The sequence below is a fragment of the Hemitrygon akajei genome, chromosome 12, assembly GCF_048418815.1.
Source record: "Hemitrygon akajei chromosome 12, sHemAka1.3, whole genome shotgun sequence".
Lineage (NCBI taxonomy): Eukaryota > Metazoa > Chordata > Chondrichthyes > Myliobatiformes > Dasyatidae > Hemitrygon > Hemitrygon akajei.
Window position 1 is genome coordinate 6954017 of NC_133135.1, and position 15395 is coordinate 6969411.

A 15395-nucleotide genomic window follows, 5' to 3' on the forward strand; every position below is an offset into this window, starting at 1 on the left:
CGTTCTTCCCGTAACATGTGGGTTTCCTCCAGGTGCTCCAGTTTCCTCCCATATTCCAAAGATGTACGGATTAGGGTTAGTAAGTTGGCAACTCTTGTGGGCTGCCCCCAGCACAATCCTCTGACTGTGCCAGTCGTTGATGCAAACAACTCATTTCACTGCATGTCTCGACGTAGATGTGACAAGCAGAGCTAATCTTTAATCTTTAATTTAGTTACCTTTTGTGTGTCCATGGAACATGTCGTAAGGCATCGATGGCGGAGCATCATTGTAGATAAAATAAGCGTGGTCGTTGACCTGTTTCCAAGGAAAAAAATGATGACAGGCACTGAACCAAGCAAAGCGTTCCTTAAAACTGCACGGGTATAACTGGACAATCGTTGTGTGAAATCAGGATTGGACACCCTTGGGTAAGTAACCCATTTATTTATAGGACAAGAAAAACACTAAGCATTCAGTAAACCATTCAAGTTACACTCAGTTACAAAGACTTTTCTAAAATGTGCGCCTGGGTCCCTCTTGCTGCAGCACACCTCCACTGTTTCCATGGCACCATCCACAACCTGGTCCACAGTGCCCAGAGTGCAAAACATAGCCAGGTGCTTTCAGTGCACTAGATTTATATTCTTCCTGCGCCATGACGTCATCAGCTGGCATCAGCCTGTGGGAGGGACTGCAATGTTCTTAAACGGGCTAATCCCTAGCAGGGGGAAGTGGCTTTTGATGAGCAGGTAAGATAGAGACCTACTGACACAGCAAGGCAACAAATCGGGTGTGTAAGTGGCAAGTGAACTTCATTGTTGCCAAGGATGAGGAGCACATGTTGGAGGGAGAAATTAAAGACTCCAGATCCCCCTGGGGTTGAGGCCCTCTGTTGATCGGGGTCGACCATGGATGTTGCATCCTAGCTGCATTCAGTGAAACCCCAAAACAGGGCAGTACAATATGGAGAGAAAACTGTTGCCCATGTACCTAGCTCCCCCCTCTCCACACAGCTGATGAATTTGAAGGAATGGCAGAGACTGACACAGTTTGGTACCAGCAGCATGGCAGGAGTTGCCAGTCAGTGTTGAACTCAGTGTGGGGCAGCCCTAGGGACTCCGGCTCTGGATTTCTCCTTGGTGTTTAATCCCGAAGCTTTGCCTATGAGTGGGTGTAGCCACAAGGCAGCGGAGGTTTGAGATCAGAGTTTTCCTTCTCCTAGGTGAGCTGCCACCCACGGATGCTGAACCCCGACTGCCGGGATGCCTTTCTGTAATTACTTTGGACAGTTACATGGATGTTTCAATGTACATGTGGCAAAGCTAATCTAATCTAATCTCTGAAGACCAGATGGATTTTTCAATCATTCAGTGGTATCTATTAGGAAGGTCTGATTTTTTTAAAATTCCAGATGTATTTAATTACATAAATTTAGTTCCTTCTTGGGATTTGACCTCAAATTCTGGATTTAATTTTTAACCACTATGCCATCACACCCATGGAATGCTCTGGAGGATAAAGGATAAGGAGATGTACATGTACTTTGACAGTACAGTCAACGTATTTTGAACTTTGAGTTTGATCATGCTACACTGTTAACACATACCTTTGACTGATTGGTGGCATAGAGCTGCTGCAAGGTTCTCCCCACCGCACTCTCCGTTGTGTTGACAAGGTATTTACCTTGCTGCCAGTCTGCAGTCCATGGATCCAGGTACATATATCTCAGTCCCAGCCCAACAGATTGATGTTCCATGACCCTGGGCAGCTTGTACATGGCAAACCTAGGAGGATATTCATAAAGAATTCATTTATAGTAAACAGCACAGGAACGGCTTCCCGTTCTCCAACTGTCCACTCTGCTCTCCTATCAGATTCCTTCTTCAGCAGTTACCTTTTCCATCTGTCACTGCCCAGCTTCTCACTTCATACCACTTTTTCCCACCCACCCACCCACTTGATCATCACCGAGAGGGCAGCAATCTCCTCCTCTTCTTCCTGGAGTAACCTGGGGTATATCCCATGCAGCCCTGGGGACTTATCGACCCTAATTTTTTTCCAGCACATGCTCTTCATTAACGTCAACATGTTCTAGCACATTAGCCTGTTTTACATTGTCCTCGCGTTTGTCAATGTTGAGTACTGAAGCAAGGACATAATCTACCTCTTGCAACTCTAGGCACGTTTCTTCTTTTGTCCCTGACTGGTCCTACCCTCACTCTAGTTATCCTCCTGTTCTTCACATATGTGTAGAATCCCTTGGGCTTTTCCCTGTCCTACTCAGTAAGTCCTTCTGATGCCTCCTCCGAGCTCTCCTAGGTCCTTAAGTTCTTAAGCTCCTTCTTGTCTTATTTTATAACTCTCCAGAGCCCTAGAGTCTGATCCTTGCTTCCTAAACCTTAAGTAAGCATCTTTCTTCCTCGGCTAGATTTTCCTCATCTGTTGTCAATCTTGGTTTCTTCACCCTACCAGTCATTCCCTGACTCAATGGGACAGACCTATCCAGAACCCTGTGCAAGAGTTTCCGAAATAACCTCCACATTTCACCTGTTCTCTTCCCTGAGTACATCCATTCCCCATTTACGCTGCAAAGTTCATGCCAAATACTAAGATATAGAAAGACACGATGAAGGTTAAATGGAGCATAAGTTCTTGCATGGTCTGGAAGAACAAAATGGCTCCCCCTCACCAAAGGAACAGCAGAGACCGATACAATTTGACACCAGTGGCATCGCAGGAGTAATCAGTCAGTCTTGTACTAAATGTAAGACTGCCTTAAGGATTTCAGCTCTGGATTTTTCCCATGGGATTTACTCCTGAAGCCTTCCCCATGAGTGAGTATACCCACAATGCAGCAGAGGTTTGAGATCAGAGTTTTCCTTCTCCGAGATGAGCTGCCAACCATGGCTGATGAGCCCCATCTGCCCAAAGCAATTGGTTTTAAGGTGCCACTAACCTGCCTTTGCCCCTTCTCCTGTCAGTAGAAACTGTTTCACCGTGCTTAGCAGCTAAGCCACACGTGAAGGCCAGCAGCTCGATTCAGTTGTCAGAGCTACTTGAGACAAACACCATAGGGAGCCTTTAATAGGTAGTGGGAGCTTGTCCCCCCACCCACCTTAAGGAACCACAAACTGTATAGTGACCAAATACTACCTTGAGATTCATTTATTTGCAAGCATTTACAGGAAAATATAGAAATACAACGGAACTTATGAAAAACTGTAGATAGAAAAGACTGACAAACAACCAAAGTGCAAAAAAGACAAATAGTGTAAATAATAATAAAGAATTCTGAAACCATGAGTTGTAGAGTCCCTCAGAAGTGAGCTTGAAGCTCGTATGTTCCATGTGCAGCCACCACGGTTGTACTCACCAATCCACTGCTTGGCCCAACTCATTTCTGCAGGAGATCTCAGCCACACTGGGAACGACGTGAGCTGTTATCAGAAAAATCAGAGAACAAACAACTTCTGCCCCCATTTTGGAAGCTCCTCAATTAGCAATCTAAATCTCTGATGGTCGCTCCTGCAGAGAAAGCTGTCGCCAGCCGGAATCAATTTGCCGAATTGTCATTATGAAAGCAGAAGTGACACTGTACTAAATCACTTCACAAAGAGTTAATGGTTCCACTTTTCATACTCACTGCTGAGCTTTGAAATCGTTTGCCGTTTTCACGTGCCTGCGGAGATCAACATCTTCAGAACACAGTGAGGAGGATCACGTGAACTGGTGCGAATAACTTCACTCACCTCAACTCTGAACTGATCCTACAGACTCACTTTCAAAGACTCTGCAAATCATCTTCTCAGTATTTATTTATTATTACTTTTAGTTTTAAAATTTGCACTGTTTGTCTTCTCTTGCACCAGTCTTTGTGTGTAGTTTTTCACTGACTCCATTGTATTTCTATGTATTTATTGTGTATGCCTGCAAGAAAGCATATCTTGGCACTGTATAGTGACATACATTATATGTACTTTGATAATAAATTTACTTTTAACTTTGAATTTTAGAAATTTGAAAAATTGCAGCTGTGATGTGAAGCTTCGTCCCTCCGGAGTTCCTAACTTTTTTATAATTTTGAAAGAAAATAGAACTGGATTCAGCTTTTAGACATAGAACACGAACCAGAATCAGATTCAGATTCATTTATTTAACACACACAAAACGCTGGAGGAACTCAGAGGGTCTAGCAGCATCAAAGGAAATCAGGTGTTCAAAACCTTTATGGCACAGAGCCTGACCATTAACAATGGTGTCCATGGACCCCAGGTAGGGGACACCTGTAAAGGAATAAAGAGTCGATGTTTCGGGCCGAGACCCTTCTTCAGGACCTCTGGATTTCCAGTATCTGCAGAATCTCTGCATTTCTCATTCAATTCTCACACGTACATTGAAATATACGTGAAACAGCCAACACAATCAAAGGATGGGCTGGGGCAGCCCGCAAGTCGGATCAGAATCAGGTTTATTGTCACTGACATAGTGTATGTTGTGCAACAGCAGTAGAGTGCAATACATAAAAATTACTATAAATTATTATAAGAATATATTTTTAAAAGTTATAAAAAAGAGAACAAAATAGTGAGGTTGTATTCATGGATTCATGGACCACAGAGGGGGAGAAGCTGTTCCTAAAACATTGAATATATGTCTTCAGGCTCCTGTACCTCCTCCTTGCTGATAGTAATGAGAAGAGGCTTCCTGGATGCTGGGGAGACCAGTGCTCATGATGGAACTGGCTGAGTTTACAACCCTCAGCAGCTTTCTCTGATCCTGCGCAGTGGCCCCTCTGTACCAGACAGTGAAGCTACTGCCAGTTCATCGTGGGATTTGAACCACTGGACGAGCATCCTTTTGGAGACAAGTCCAGTAATTTAAGCAATGTTACCCTATCCAAAAACTTGGATGATAAAATGTTGTCTATGTGAAAAAGTCTGAATGTTAACACCTCACACGTGCCTGAACAAAGGGGAAGAAGTGAAACACTTTAGGCAAACACGGCATATTTTTGTCCCCTATCATCCTCCAGGGGATTGTTACCGGTGCATGCTGCATCCTGTCCTACCCGGAACTGAAGAGTGTGTGTTTCTGGTCTGTGAGAGAGATGACAGCTCCTCGACTGTGGGGTGACCAGAGTCCATAGGACCAGAAGACATTTGAGCAGGATCAGGCACTGACCCATCAAGTCTACTCCGACGTTCCATCATGATGGATTTATCATCCCTCTCAACCCCACTCTCCTGCCTTCTTCCCGTAACCTTTGAAGCCCTGGCTAATCAAGAATCTGTCAACCTCCACTTTAAATATAGTGGGCCAATACAGCAGTCTGTGACAATGAATTCCACAGATTCTCTACCCTCTGGCTAAAGAAATTCCTCTTCATCTCTGTTCTAAATGGATTTCTCTATTCTGAGGGTGGGTCTGCTGGTCCTAGACTCCCCCACTATAGGAAACATCCTATCCACATCCACTCTATCTTTGCCATTAAACATTCAATAGGCTTCAGTGAGTTCCCCCACCCCACTTTCTTCTAGATTCCACCAAGGACAGGCCCAGAGCCATGCTCCTCATATATTAACCCTTTGATTCCCAGAATCATTCTTTTGAACCTCCTCTGAGCCCTCTCCAATGTCAGCACATCCTTTTTAGATCAGGGTCCAAAGTTACTCACAATACTCCAAGTGAGGCCTCAACAGTGCCTTATAAAGCCTCAGAGTTACATCCTTGCTTTTATATTCTGGTTCTCCGGAAATTAATTCCAACATTGCATTCGCCTTCCTCATAACCGACTCAACCTGCAAGTGGAATGCAGCAGGCCAGGCAGCATCTGTAGGAAGAAGTACAGTCAACGTTTCGGGCTGAGACCCTTCGTCAGGACGTCGTGAGTCTTGACGAAGGGTCTCGGCCTGAACCATCGACTGTGCTTCTTCCTATAGATGCTGCCTGGCCTGCTGTGTTCCACCAGCATTTTGTGTGTGTTGCTTGAATTTCCGGCATCTGCAGATTTCCTCGTGTTCAACCTGCAAGTTAACCTTTAGCGAATGGACTCCCAAGTCCCTTTGTACTCCTAAGTTTTGAATTTTCTCCCTGTTTAGAAATAGTCTATGCTTTTATTCCTTCTCCCTAGGTACATGACCATACACTTCCCTGCACTATATTCCATTTCCCGTTTCTTTGCTCTGTAGCCTCCCTGCTTCCCCAACACAATCGCCCCTCCGCCTTTCTTTGTATCATCTAAAACCTTGGCCACAAAGCCATCAATTCCATCATCCAAACTATTGACATATAACGTGAAAAGAAGCGGTCCCAACCCCTGAGGAACACCGTTTGTCACCAGCAGCCAATCTGAATAAACCCCTTTTATTCCCACTCTTTGCGTCCCGCCAATCAGCACTGCTCTTGTAATCTTATCTCTCCTGAAATACCATGGGCTCTTATTTTGTTAAGCAGCCTCATATGTGGCACCTTGTCAAAAGCCTTCTGAAAATCCAAGTAAACAACATTGACCGATTTTCCCCTGTTTAAAATACTTGTTAATTCTTCAAAGATTCCCAACAGATTTGTCATATAAGATTTTCCCTTGAGGGAACCATGCTGACTATGCCCTATTTTATCATGTGCCTCTAAGTACCACAGAACCACATCCTCATCAATTGACTCCAACGTCTCCCAACCGCTGAGGTCATACTAACTGGCCTGTAGTTTCCTTTCTTCTGCCTCTTCCCCTGCTGAAGAGTGAAGTGACATTTGCAATTTTTGTGCCCTTGAGAACAATGCCTGAATCTACTGATTCCTGAAAGATCATTTCTGATGCCTCCACAATCTCTTTAGCTACCTCTTCCAAAACCCTCAGATGGAGTCCATCTCATCCAGTTAACTTATCTACCTTCAGACCTTTCAGCTTCCTAACTACCTTCTCCCTAGTAAAGGCAACTTCACTCACTTCTGCCCCCCCCCACCTTGAACTTCTGACACACTGCTTCTGTCTTCCACAGTGAAGACTGATGAAAATACTTATTCAGTTCATCTGCTATTTCCTTGTCCCTATTACTACCTCTCCGGTATCATTTTCCAGTGATCTGATATCTACTCACAACTCTCTTTTACACTTTATACATCTGAAAAAAAAACTTTTGATATCTTCTTTGAGATTATTGGCTAATTTACCTTCATATTTCATATTTTCCCTCCTTATGGCTTTTTTAGTTACTTTCTGTTGGTTTTTGAAAGCTTCCCAATTCTCTCACTTCCCACTGAATTTTGCTGTATTATATTCCCTCTATTGCTTTAGGGTTTAATGTTGGCTTTGACTTCCCTCGTCAGCCATGGTCGTGTCATCTTGCTTTGAGAATTCTTCTTCTTCTTCAGGATTTATCTATCTTGTGCCTTTCAAATTGCTCCCAGAAACTCCAGCCATTGCTGTTCTACCATCATCCCTTCTAGTCCCTCCTACTAATTAACTTTGGCCAGCTCCTCTCTCATGCCTCTGTAATTCCCTTTACTCCTCTGTAATACTGATACATTTGACTTTAGCTTCCCCCTCTTAAGTTGCAGGGCGAATTCTATCATATTATGATAACTGCCTCCTAAGCATTCTTTTACTTTAAACCCCCTAATCAAATAAAGCACAACACCCAGTCCAGAATAACTGACACCCTGGTGGGCTCAACCACAAGCTGCTCTAAAAAGGCACCTCAAAGGCTCAATCTCAATTGTCTCTCTTGGGATCCAGCGTGAACCTGATTTCCCCAATCTACTGGCTGGTGGCGTAGACTTTGCTGGACTTCGGGGCGAGAGGTCCCGAGTTCAAATCCGGCCCGCTCCCTTGCACACTCTCCATCCGTGCCTGGGTTGAGTGTCAACCGACCGCGTAAAATAAACCTGGAGAGGGATGGGCTCCACCAGGCTTCAGATGCCCAAGACACGCCGTATGATGAACAAACACCAAAAAGATCGGTTCAAAAAAAGCTTGTCATGATGGTACCCCAATGACTCCACCAGGAGTTAAGGGCACACACACACACACACACACACACACACACACACACACACACACACACACACACACACACACACACACACACACACACACACACACACACACACACACACACACACACACACACACACACACTAAAATCTCCCACATCAATCATAACATATCATAACATTATTTCAATGAGATCCCCCCCCCATCCTTCTAACGACCAGCAAGAACTAGCCCAGAGGCATCAGAGATTCTTCATGTTAACCCTTTAATTCCTGGAATTATTCTCATGAACCTCCTCTGGACCCTCTGTTTCAAATGCCAGCACATCTCTTCTTTGATAAAGAGCCCATAAATGCCCACAATGCTCACAGTTATAGACACACAGTGGAGAGTTTCCTTACTGGTTGTATCACAGCCTGGTATGGAAACACTAATCTACAAGAACACAAAAGTTTTTTAAAAAGTGGTGGAGACAGCCCAATCCAACACAGGAAAAGACCTCTCCACCACTGAGCATATCGACAAGCAGCACTTCATCCATTCTACAGGAGCCCCACCTCACTGCTGCTATCAGGAAGAAGGTACAGGAGCCTCAGGACCCACACTACTGAGTTCAGGAACAGTTACCACCCCTCAAATATCAGGCTCTTGCTGAAATCCACATACACTACATCTACTACTCTTCCTTCATCAATGTATTTAGTCACATCCTCAAAAATTCAATCAGGCCCGTAAGGCACGACCTGCCCTTTACAAAACCATGCTGACTACTCCTAATCATATTATAGCTCTCCAAATGTTCATAAATCCTGCCTCTCAGGATCTTTTCCATCAACTTACTAACCGCAGAAGTGAGACTCACTGGTCTATAATTTCCTGGGCTTTTTCTACTCCTTTTCTTGAATAAGGGAGCAACATCTGCAACTCTCCGATCCTCTGGAACCCCTCCAATCCTCATTGATGATGTAAAGATCATCGCCAGAGGCTCAGCAATCTCCTCCCTCACCTCCCACAGTAGCCTGTGGTACATCTTTGAACTTCTGAAATTTGAGAGATATTTGAATATTCCCTGCCTGTGAGGTGGCTGAAGTCTAGATTCACGGCCCCACAGACGAGATGAGAGTGTGAAATGAATTGGCTGCACGACAGAAAGGTGCCAGGAAAACTCTGCAGGTCAGGCAGCATCCCACGTGCATTATAAATCAGTTGATTCATGGAACCCTACAGCAAAACCAGGCCCTACAGCCCCTCTAGTCTATGCCAAGATATAACTCCATCTACTCCTATCAACCTGCACCCAGACTGCAGCGCCCCATACCCTTCCCATCCGTGCACCTATCCAAACTTCTCTTAATTGTTGAAATCAAACCCACATCCACCACTTCTGCCGGCACTTGTTCCACACCCTCACCAAGGTACAGTGGAAATGTCTGCACCAAGGTACAGTGGAAATGCATGTCGCATCTGCACCATGGTACAGTGGAAAACTTTGTCCTGCGTTTCATCCAGGTGGATCAATTCAGCAATCAGTGTATTTAAGCAGGACAAAGGAATAAGATCAATTTCAAAGCAAGATACGTGTACGTCACCATATACAACCCTGAGATTCATCTTCTTGCCGGCATTCACAGTAAATACAAAGAAACACAATAGAATCATTGAAAGGCCACACACACCAGGATAGACAAATGACAACAAACTGTGCAAATACAAAAATAAAATCAGTAAATCACTTAGTCTATCAATAAGCAGTAAGTATCGAGAAAGTCAGTTGTAGAGAACTTTAAAGTAAATCCATGAGTTGTAGAGTCAGTTCTGTGTTGAGGCGATTGACGTCATCTCCTCTGGTTCAGAAGCCTAATGGTTGAGCGGTTATAACTGTTCCTGAACCTGGTGGTGTGTAAACTAAGGGTCCTGTATCTCCTTTTTGATGGTAGCAGTGAGAAGAGAGCATGCCCTGTATGGGGAGAGGGTGTCCTTGATACTGGATGCAGAATGAAGTGTTACATTTACAGAGGGGTGCAGTGTAGTTCCTTAAGGTTGTCATAGATGGTGGTAGTGGTGGGGTTAAGCTCCCACTACCTATTAAATGCTCCCAATGGTGTGCGCCTCAAATACCCTCTGACAACCAAGTCCAACTCCTGGCGTTCACGTATGGTTTAGTTGCTAAGCCTGGTGGAACCATTGCTACTGACAGGAGAAGGGGCAAAGGCAGGTTACTGGTGCCTTAAAACCAGTTGCATTGGGCAGATGGGGCTTTTCAGAAATGGGTGGCAGCTCATCTACGAGAAAGATAACTATGATCATAACCCTCCACTGCCTTGTGGCTATACCCACTCATGGAGAAGGATTTGGGAGTAAACCCTGAGGGAAAAAGCTGGAGCCCCTAAGGCAGTCCTACATCGAGTTCACTGCCGACTGTCAACTCCTGCAATGCTGCTGGTGTCGAACTGTATCAGTTTCTACTGTTATTTCGAGTTCATCAGATGCTTGGAGAAGGGGAGCCTGCTACACGGGCAACAGCTTGTTCTCCATATCGTACTGCCCTGACTTGCATATCTAGACAGCTAGGACACAACATCCATGGTCGATCCTGACTGATGGAGACCTCATCTCAGTACAGGCAGACAATAAGGTGCAAGGTTCAATACAGAAAGATATCTATAAGATTGAAAAATTATAGGGAAGATTTACAAAGCTGTTGCCGGGACTTGAGGAGAGAATGAGGGGAGATTTGTCAGGGGTTTACAAAATTATGAGAGGTATAGACAGGGCGGACGCAAGCAGGCTTTTTCCACTGAGGTTGGGTGAGACCAGAACTAGAGGCCGTGGGTTAAGGAATAAAGGTGAAATGTTTAAGGGAACATGAGGGGGAAGTTCTTCACTCAGAAGATGGTGAAAATGTGGAACTAGTTGCCAATGAAAGTGATAGATGTGGGTTTGACTTCAACATTTAAGAGAAACTTGGTTAAATATGGAGATGGGATGGGTATGGAGGGCTATGGTCCCGGTGCAGAGCGATTGGACGAGGCTAGATGGGCCAAAGGGCCTGTTTCTGTGCTGCAGTGCTCTTTGTGATCACACTTGCCCTGGGTATCTAAGCCCCAGGTCTGAGAGTGGACATAGGGAGGTGTCTTATGACAAGGTAAACATTGAGGAAGTTGACAGTAATTTAAAACCTCCCAACATTTGCAGAAGAACACATGGGCATTACCCTAGAGAATAGAATAGAATCCCCTATGATACTTAACTGGTTAAATATCTATCTATAGGCTGGTAGGTGTGACTGTGTGATTATTAATTTGGTGTGGGTGTAAATGAAGCATCTGTAGACATTACTGTAATTCAATGTTTTCATATTACTTCTCTTTGACTTCCCCTAAAAATAAATTCCTCCTAATTTCTGTTCTAAATGAACACCCTTCTATTCTGAAGCTGTGCCCTCTAGTCATCCGCCATTTCCTTGTCCCCCATTACTGCCTCTCCAGTGTCATTTTCCAGCAGTCCGATATCCACTCTCGCCTCTCTATTACACTTTATGTATCTGAGTAAAGGCATAGACTGAACGGGTAGAAAATTCAGCGATGGGGGTGCAAGTGGACTTGAGAGTCCTCATGCAGGGTTTCCTAAAGGTTAACTTGCAGGTTGAATCAGTGGTAAGGAAAGTAAATGTTAGCCTTCATTTCGAGAGAGCTCAAATACAAAAGCAGGGGTGTAATGATGTGGCTTTATAAGGCATTGGTCAGACCGCATCCGAAGTCTCGTGAGTAGCTTTAGGACCCCTATCTAAGAAAGACGTGGGAGAAGGACGTGGGGGATGTGGGGGACCACTCACAGAATCTCTCCTCCAAGACAACCACTTGAAAAAAAATAAGTGGTGTCCGAGGCTCTGGCAGAGTATGGCACACAAAAAAAAATCTAAGGAAGGATGTGCTGGCATTGGAGAGGGTGCAGAGGAGGTTCATGAGAATGATCCTGGGAATGAAAGGGTTAATGTATGGGGAGCGTTTGATGGCTCTGGAGTTCAGAAGAATGAGGGGTGAATCTCATTGAAACCTATTAAATATTGGCTGTATCCATGGGTACTCATGTACGGTTGAATGACAATTAAACTTGAACTTGAATATTGAAAGGTCTAGTAGAGTAGATGTGGAGAGGATGTTTCATCTAAGACAAGAGGGCACACCTCAGAATACAAGGATGTCCCTTTATAACAGAGATAAGGAGGAATTTCTTTAGCTGAGGGTGATGAATCTAAGCTATCCATTGCCACAGATAATTATGGAACCCAAGTCAATGAGTATACTTATCTATCTTAGTATGCCCATAAAGTGACGCTAGGCACAGGAGTGTCTGTACATAAGGTGACTGACAGGAAATGATAAAGTAGTGGTGGTTGGGGGTGTGGAGGTGTGAGTCAGTGGGTCGAGGTGTTGATCAGCCTCATTGCTTGGGGAAAGTAACTGTCTTCGAGTCTGGTGGTAGTGGTGAGCCTTCTCCCTGATGAGAGTGGGAGAAACAGTCCATGAGCAGGGTGGGTAAGATCCTTTACTGGTACCTTTCTGTGTATGAAGAGCTACGGGAAGGGTTGGGACAGGATACCGCAGGTGATAGGTGGTCCTGTTCAGAAGGGGGAGAGCGGAATTGGGGTGAAAAGCAGGGAGTCAATAGATGGAAGTGCTACGGGGCTAAGGTGTGTCTTCCTGAGCTGGTCCCATTTACTCGCATTTAGCCCACATCCCTTTGGATCTTTCCCGTCCCTGTCCTTGTCCAACAGTCTTTCAAATGTCATTATAAAGAAAGCTTGGCAGTGCTTCTCCTTTCTAAGGTGTTTGCAAAGATTCGGCATGACATCTAAAACCTTGACAAACTTCTATAGGTGTGTGATGGAGAGTTTACGATGGTTTGCATCATGCCTGGTATGGAAACACCAATATCCTTGTATGGAAATCCTTGCAAACAGTAGTGAATATGGCTCAGTCCATCACAGTAAAGCCCTCCCCACCACTGAGCACATCTACAATATGTGCTGTGACAGGAGAGCATCATCTATCATCAAGAACCGTCTGGGCCATGCTCTCTTCTCACTGCTGCCACCAGGAAGAAGGTACAGGAGCCTCAGGTCCCAAACCACCAGGTTCAGGAACAGTTATTACCCCTCAGCCATCAGGCTCCTGAACCAGAGGGGATAACTTCACTCACCCCATCACTGAACTACTGTTCCCACAAGTTATGGACACTTCATCTCATGTATTCGATAGATATTTATTGCGTATTTATTTATCATTATTTTTAATCTCCTTTTTGAATTTGCACAGTTGTTTTTGCACATTCAATGTTTGTCTGTCGTGTTAGGTGTGGTCTTTCATTAATTCTATTGTGTTTCTTCTTTTTACTGTGATTGCCCACAAGAAAATGAATCTCAGGGTTGTATATAGAGGCATAGATATTTTTTGATAATAAATTTACTGTGAACTTTGAGACATAGAAACATAGAAAACTTATAGCACAATACAGGCCCTTTGGCCCACAAAGTTGTGCCGAACATGTCCCTACCTTGGAAATTACTAGGCTTACCTATAGCCCTCTATTTTACTAAGCTCCATGTACCTATCTAAAACCTTCTTAAAACACCCCATTGTATCCGCCTCCACCACTATTGCCAACAGCCCATTCCACGCACTCACCACACTCTGAGTAAAAAACTTATCCCTGACATCTCCTCTGTACCTACTCCCCAGCACCTTAAACCTGTGTCCTCTTGTGGCAACCATTTCAGCCCTGGGGAAAAAGCCTCTGACACGATCAACGCCTCTCAGGTCACCTCTCATCCTCCTTCGCTCCAAGGAGAAAAGGCCGAGTTCACTCAACTTAATCTCATAAGGCATGCTCCCCAGTCCAGGAAACATCCTTGTAAATCTTTTCTGCACCCTTTCTATGGCTTCCACATCCTTCCTGTAGTGAGGCGACCAGAACTGAGCACAGTACTCCAAGTGGGGTCTGACCAGGGTCCTATATAGCTGCAACATTACCTCTCGGCTCCTAAACTCAATCCCATGATTGATGAAGGCCAATACACCGTACGCCTTCTTAACCACAGAGTCAACCTGCGCAGCTGCTTTGAGCGTCCTATGGACTCAGACCCCAAGATCCCTCTGATCCTCCACACTGCCAAGAGTCTTACCACGAATACTATATTCTGCCATCATATTTGACCTACCAAAATGAACCAGTTGTATCTGCTCTCTACCACTTCCTCTTTTTACAACCTTCCTTCTTGAAAGGTTTAGAGAATTATAGGCCAAATGGGGCAAGTGGGACAAGTTTGGATATGTCTGGTATTGGATTTGGTTTATTTTTGTCACATGGCCTGAGATAGAGTGAAAAGTTTGTCTTGCAAACTGTTCATACAGATCAGATCGTTACACAGTAGAACAAGGTAAAACAACAGTAATGCAGAATAAAGTGAAACAGCTACAGAGAAAGTGCAGTGTAGGTAAACGTTAAGGTGCAAGAACATACATGTGGATTATGAGGTCAAGAGTTTCTCTTCTTGTACTAGGGATGCATTCAATAGTCAGCATGGACTAGTTGGGCCGAAGGGCTTGTTTTTGTGCTGTTTGGCTCTATGACTCTGAGACCTTAGCACCTCCATGTGCCCGTCACCTTCTGTGTGAAAAGCTTTTCCCTGGAGTCCTATTTAAGTCCCGCTTGGTGGCGCAATAATATCAGCTCCGAACTCCAGAGCAAAGGTTCCTGAGTTCGAATCCAAGTCGGGTTGAGTGTCGAGCTAGCAACTCGGCCTGGTAAAAACAAGAATAGCTTGCTACTGAAACACCGTCATGATGGTGCCCCGATAACTCCACTGCTGAGTTAAGGCCTATTCTTCTTCTTTTTCCATTTAAGCCTTTCCCCTATGCCAGGAGTTTCGAACCTTATTGAGAGTGTGTGCCCAAATCAATGGTAACCTTCTGAAAAACTCTCTTGCATGGCATGGTAATTTTGACCAGGGATTATCATTGATTAATGAAATAGTAACAATAATTTTGTACTTCTTTAAGGAGAAATGATGAGCCCTGTGGCATATTTACATGTATTCATCATTTTACTATTAATAGAAGTGTTATAAACCCTGCAGCCTCTGCAGCCTGTTGTAGAGCGTTGAGCTTCTCGGGTTCTTGAGCACCTGTATTTACTAATTGTTATCTTAACTAGAGCCATTAAGCCCTTGTGTTTTTGGTTTAATCTTGTCAAGTTACTTGTGAATGACACGTTTCCTGCATTCTATGATTATCTAAATCATAGATTTAGAATCAGTTCCTTGGCAGAGTCATTGTGTTGGAGACAATGATCTGCCTTATGGTGTCACTCAGTAACTCCTCCGAGCCTCTGTTGGTATTCCCATGCCTGACCTCTTGTT

At 44.4% G+C, this 15395-nt stretch overlaps 1 protein-coding gene across 4 annotated transcripts in view; it reads right to left on the reverse strand.

Moving 5' to 3' along the window:
- The window catches only part of dnase2b (deoxyribonuclease II beta), a 48360-nt gene that overhangs the window by 19601 nt on the left and 13364 nt on the right, over positions 1–15395 (reverse strand). For 3 of the 4 annotated variants that reach the window (XM_073062535.1, XM_073062534.1, XM_073062533.1), the window contains 2 exons: positions 1589–1766; positions 219–297 (listed from right to left, as the gene is read on the reverse strand). In XM_073062535.1, coding sequence (XP_072918636.1) covers positions 219–297; positions 1589–1759 — 250 coding nt within the window. In that variant the 5' untranslated portion in view covers positions 1760–1766. Of the gene's footprint in view, positions 1–218; positions 298–1588; positions 1767–3355; positions 3641–15395 lie in introns of those variants that run through there. The other variant, XM_073062532.1, reaches the window with a different exon arrangement.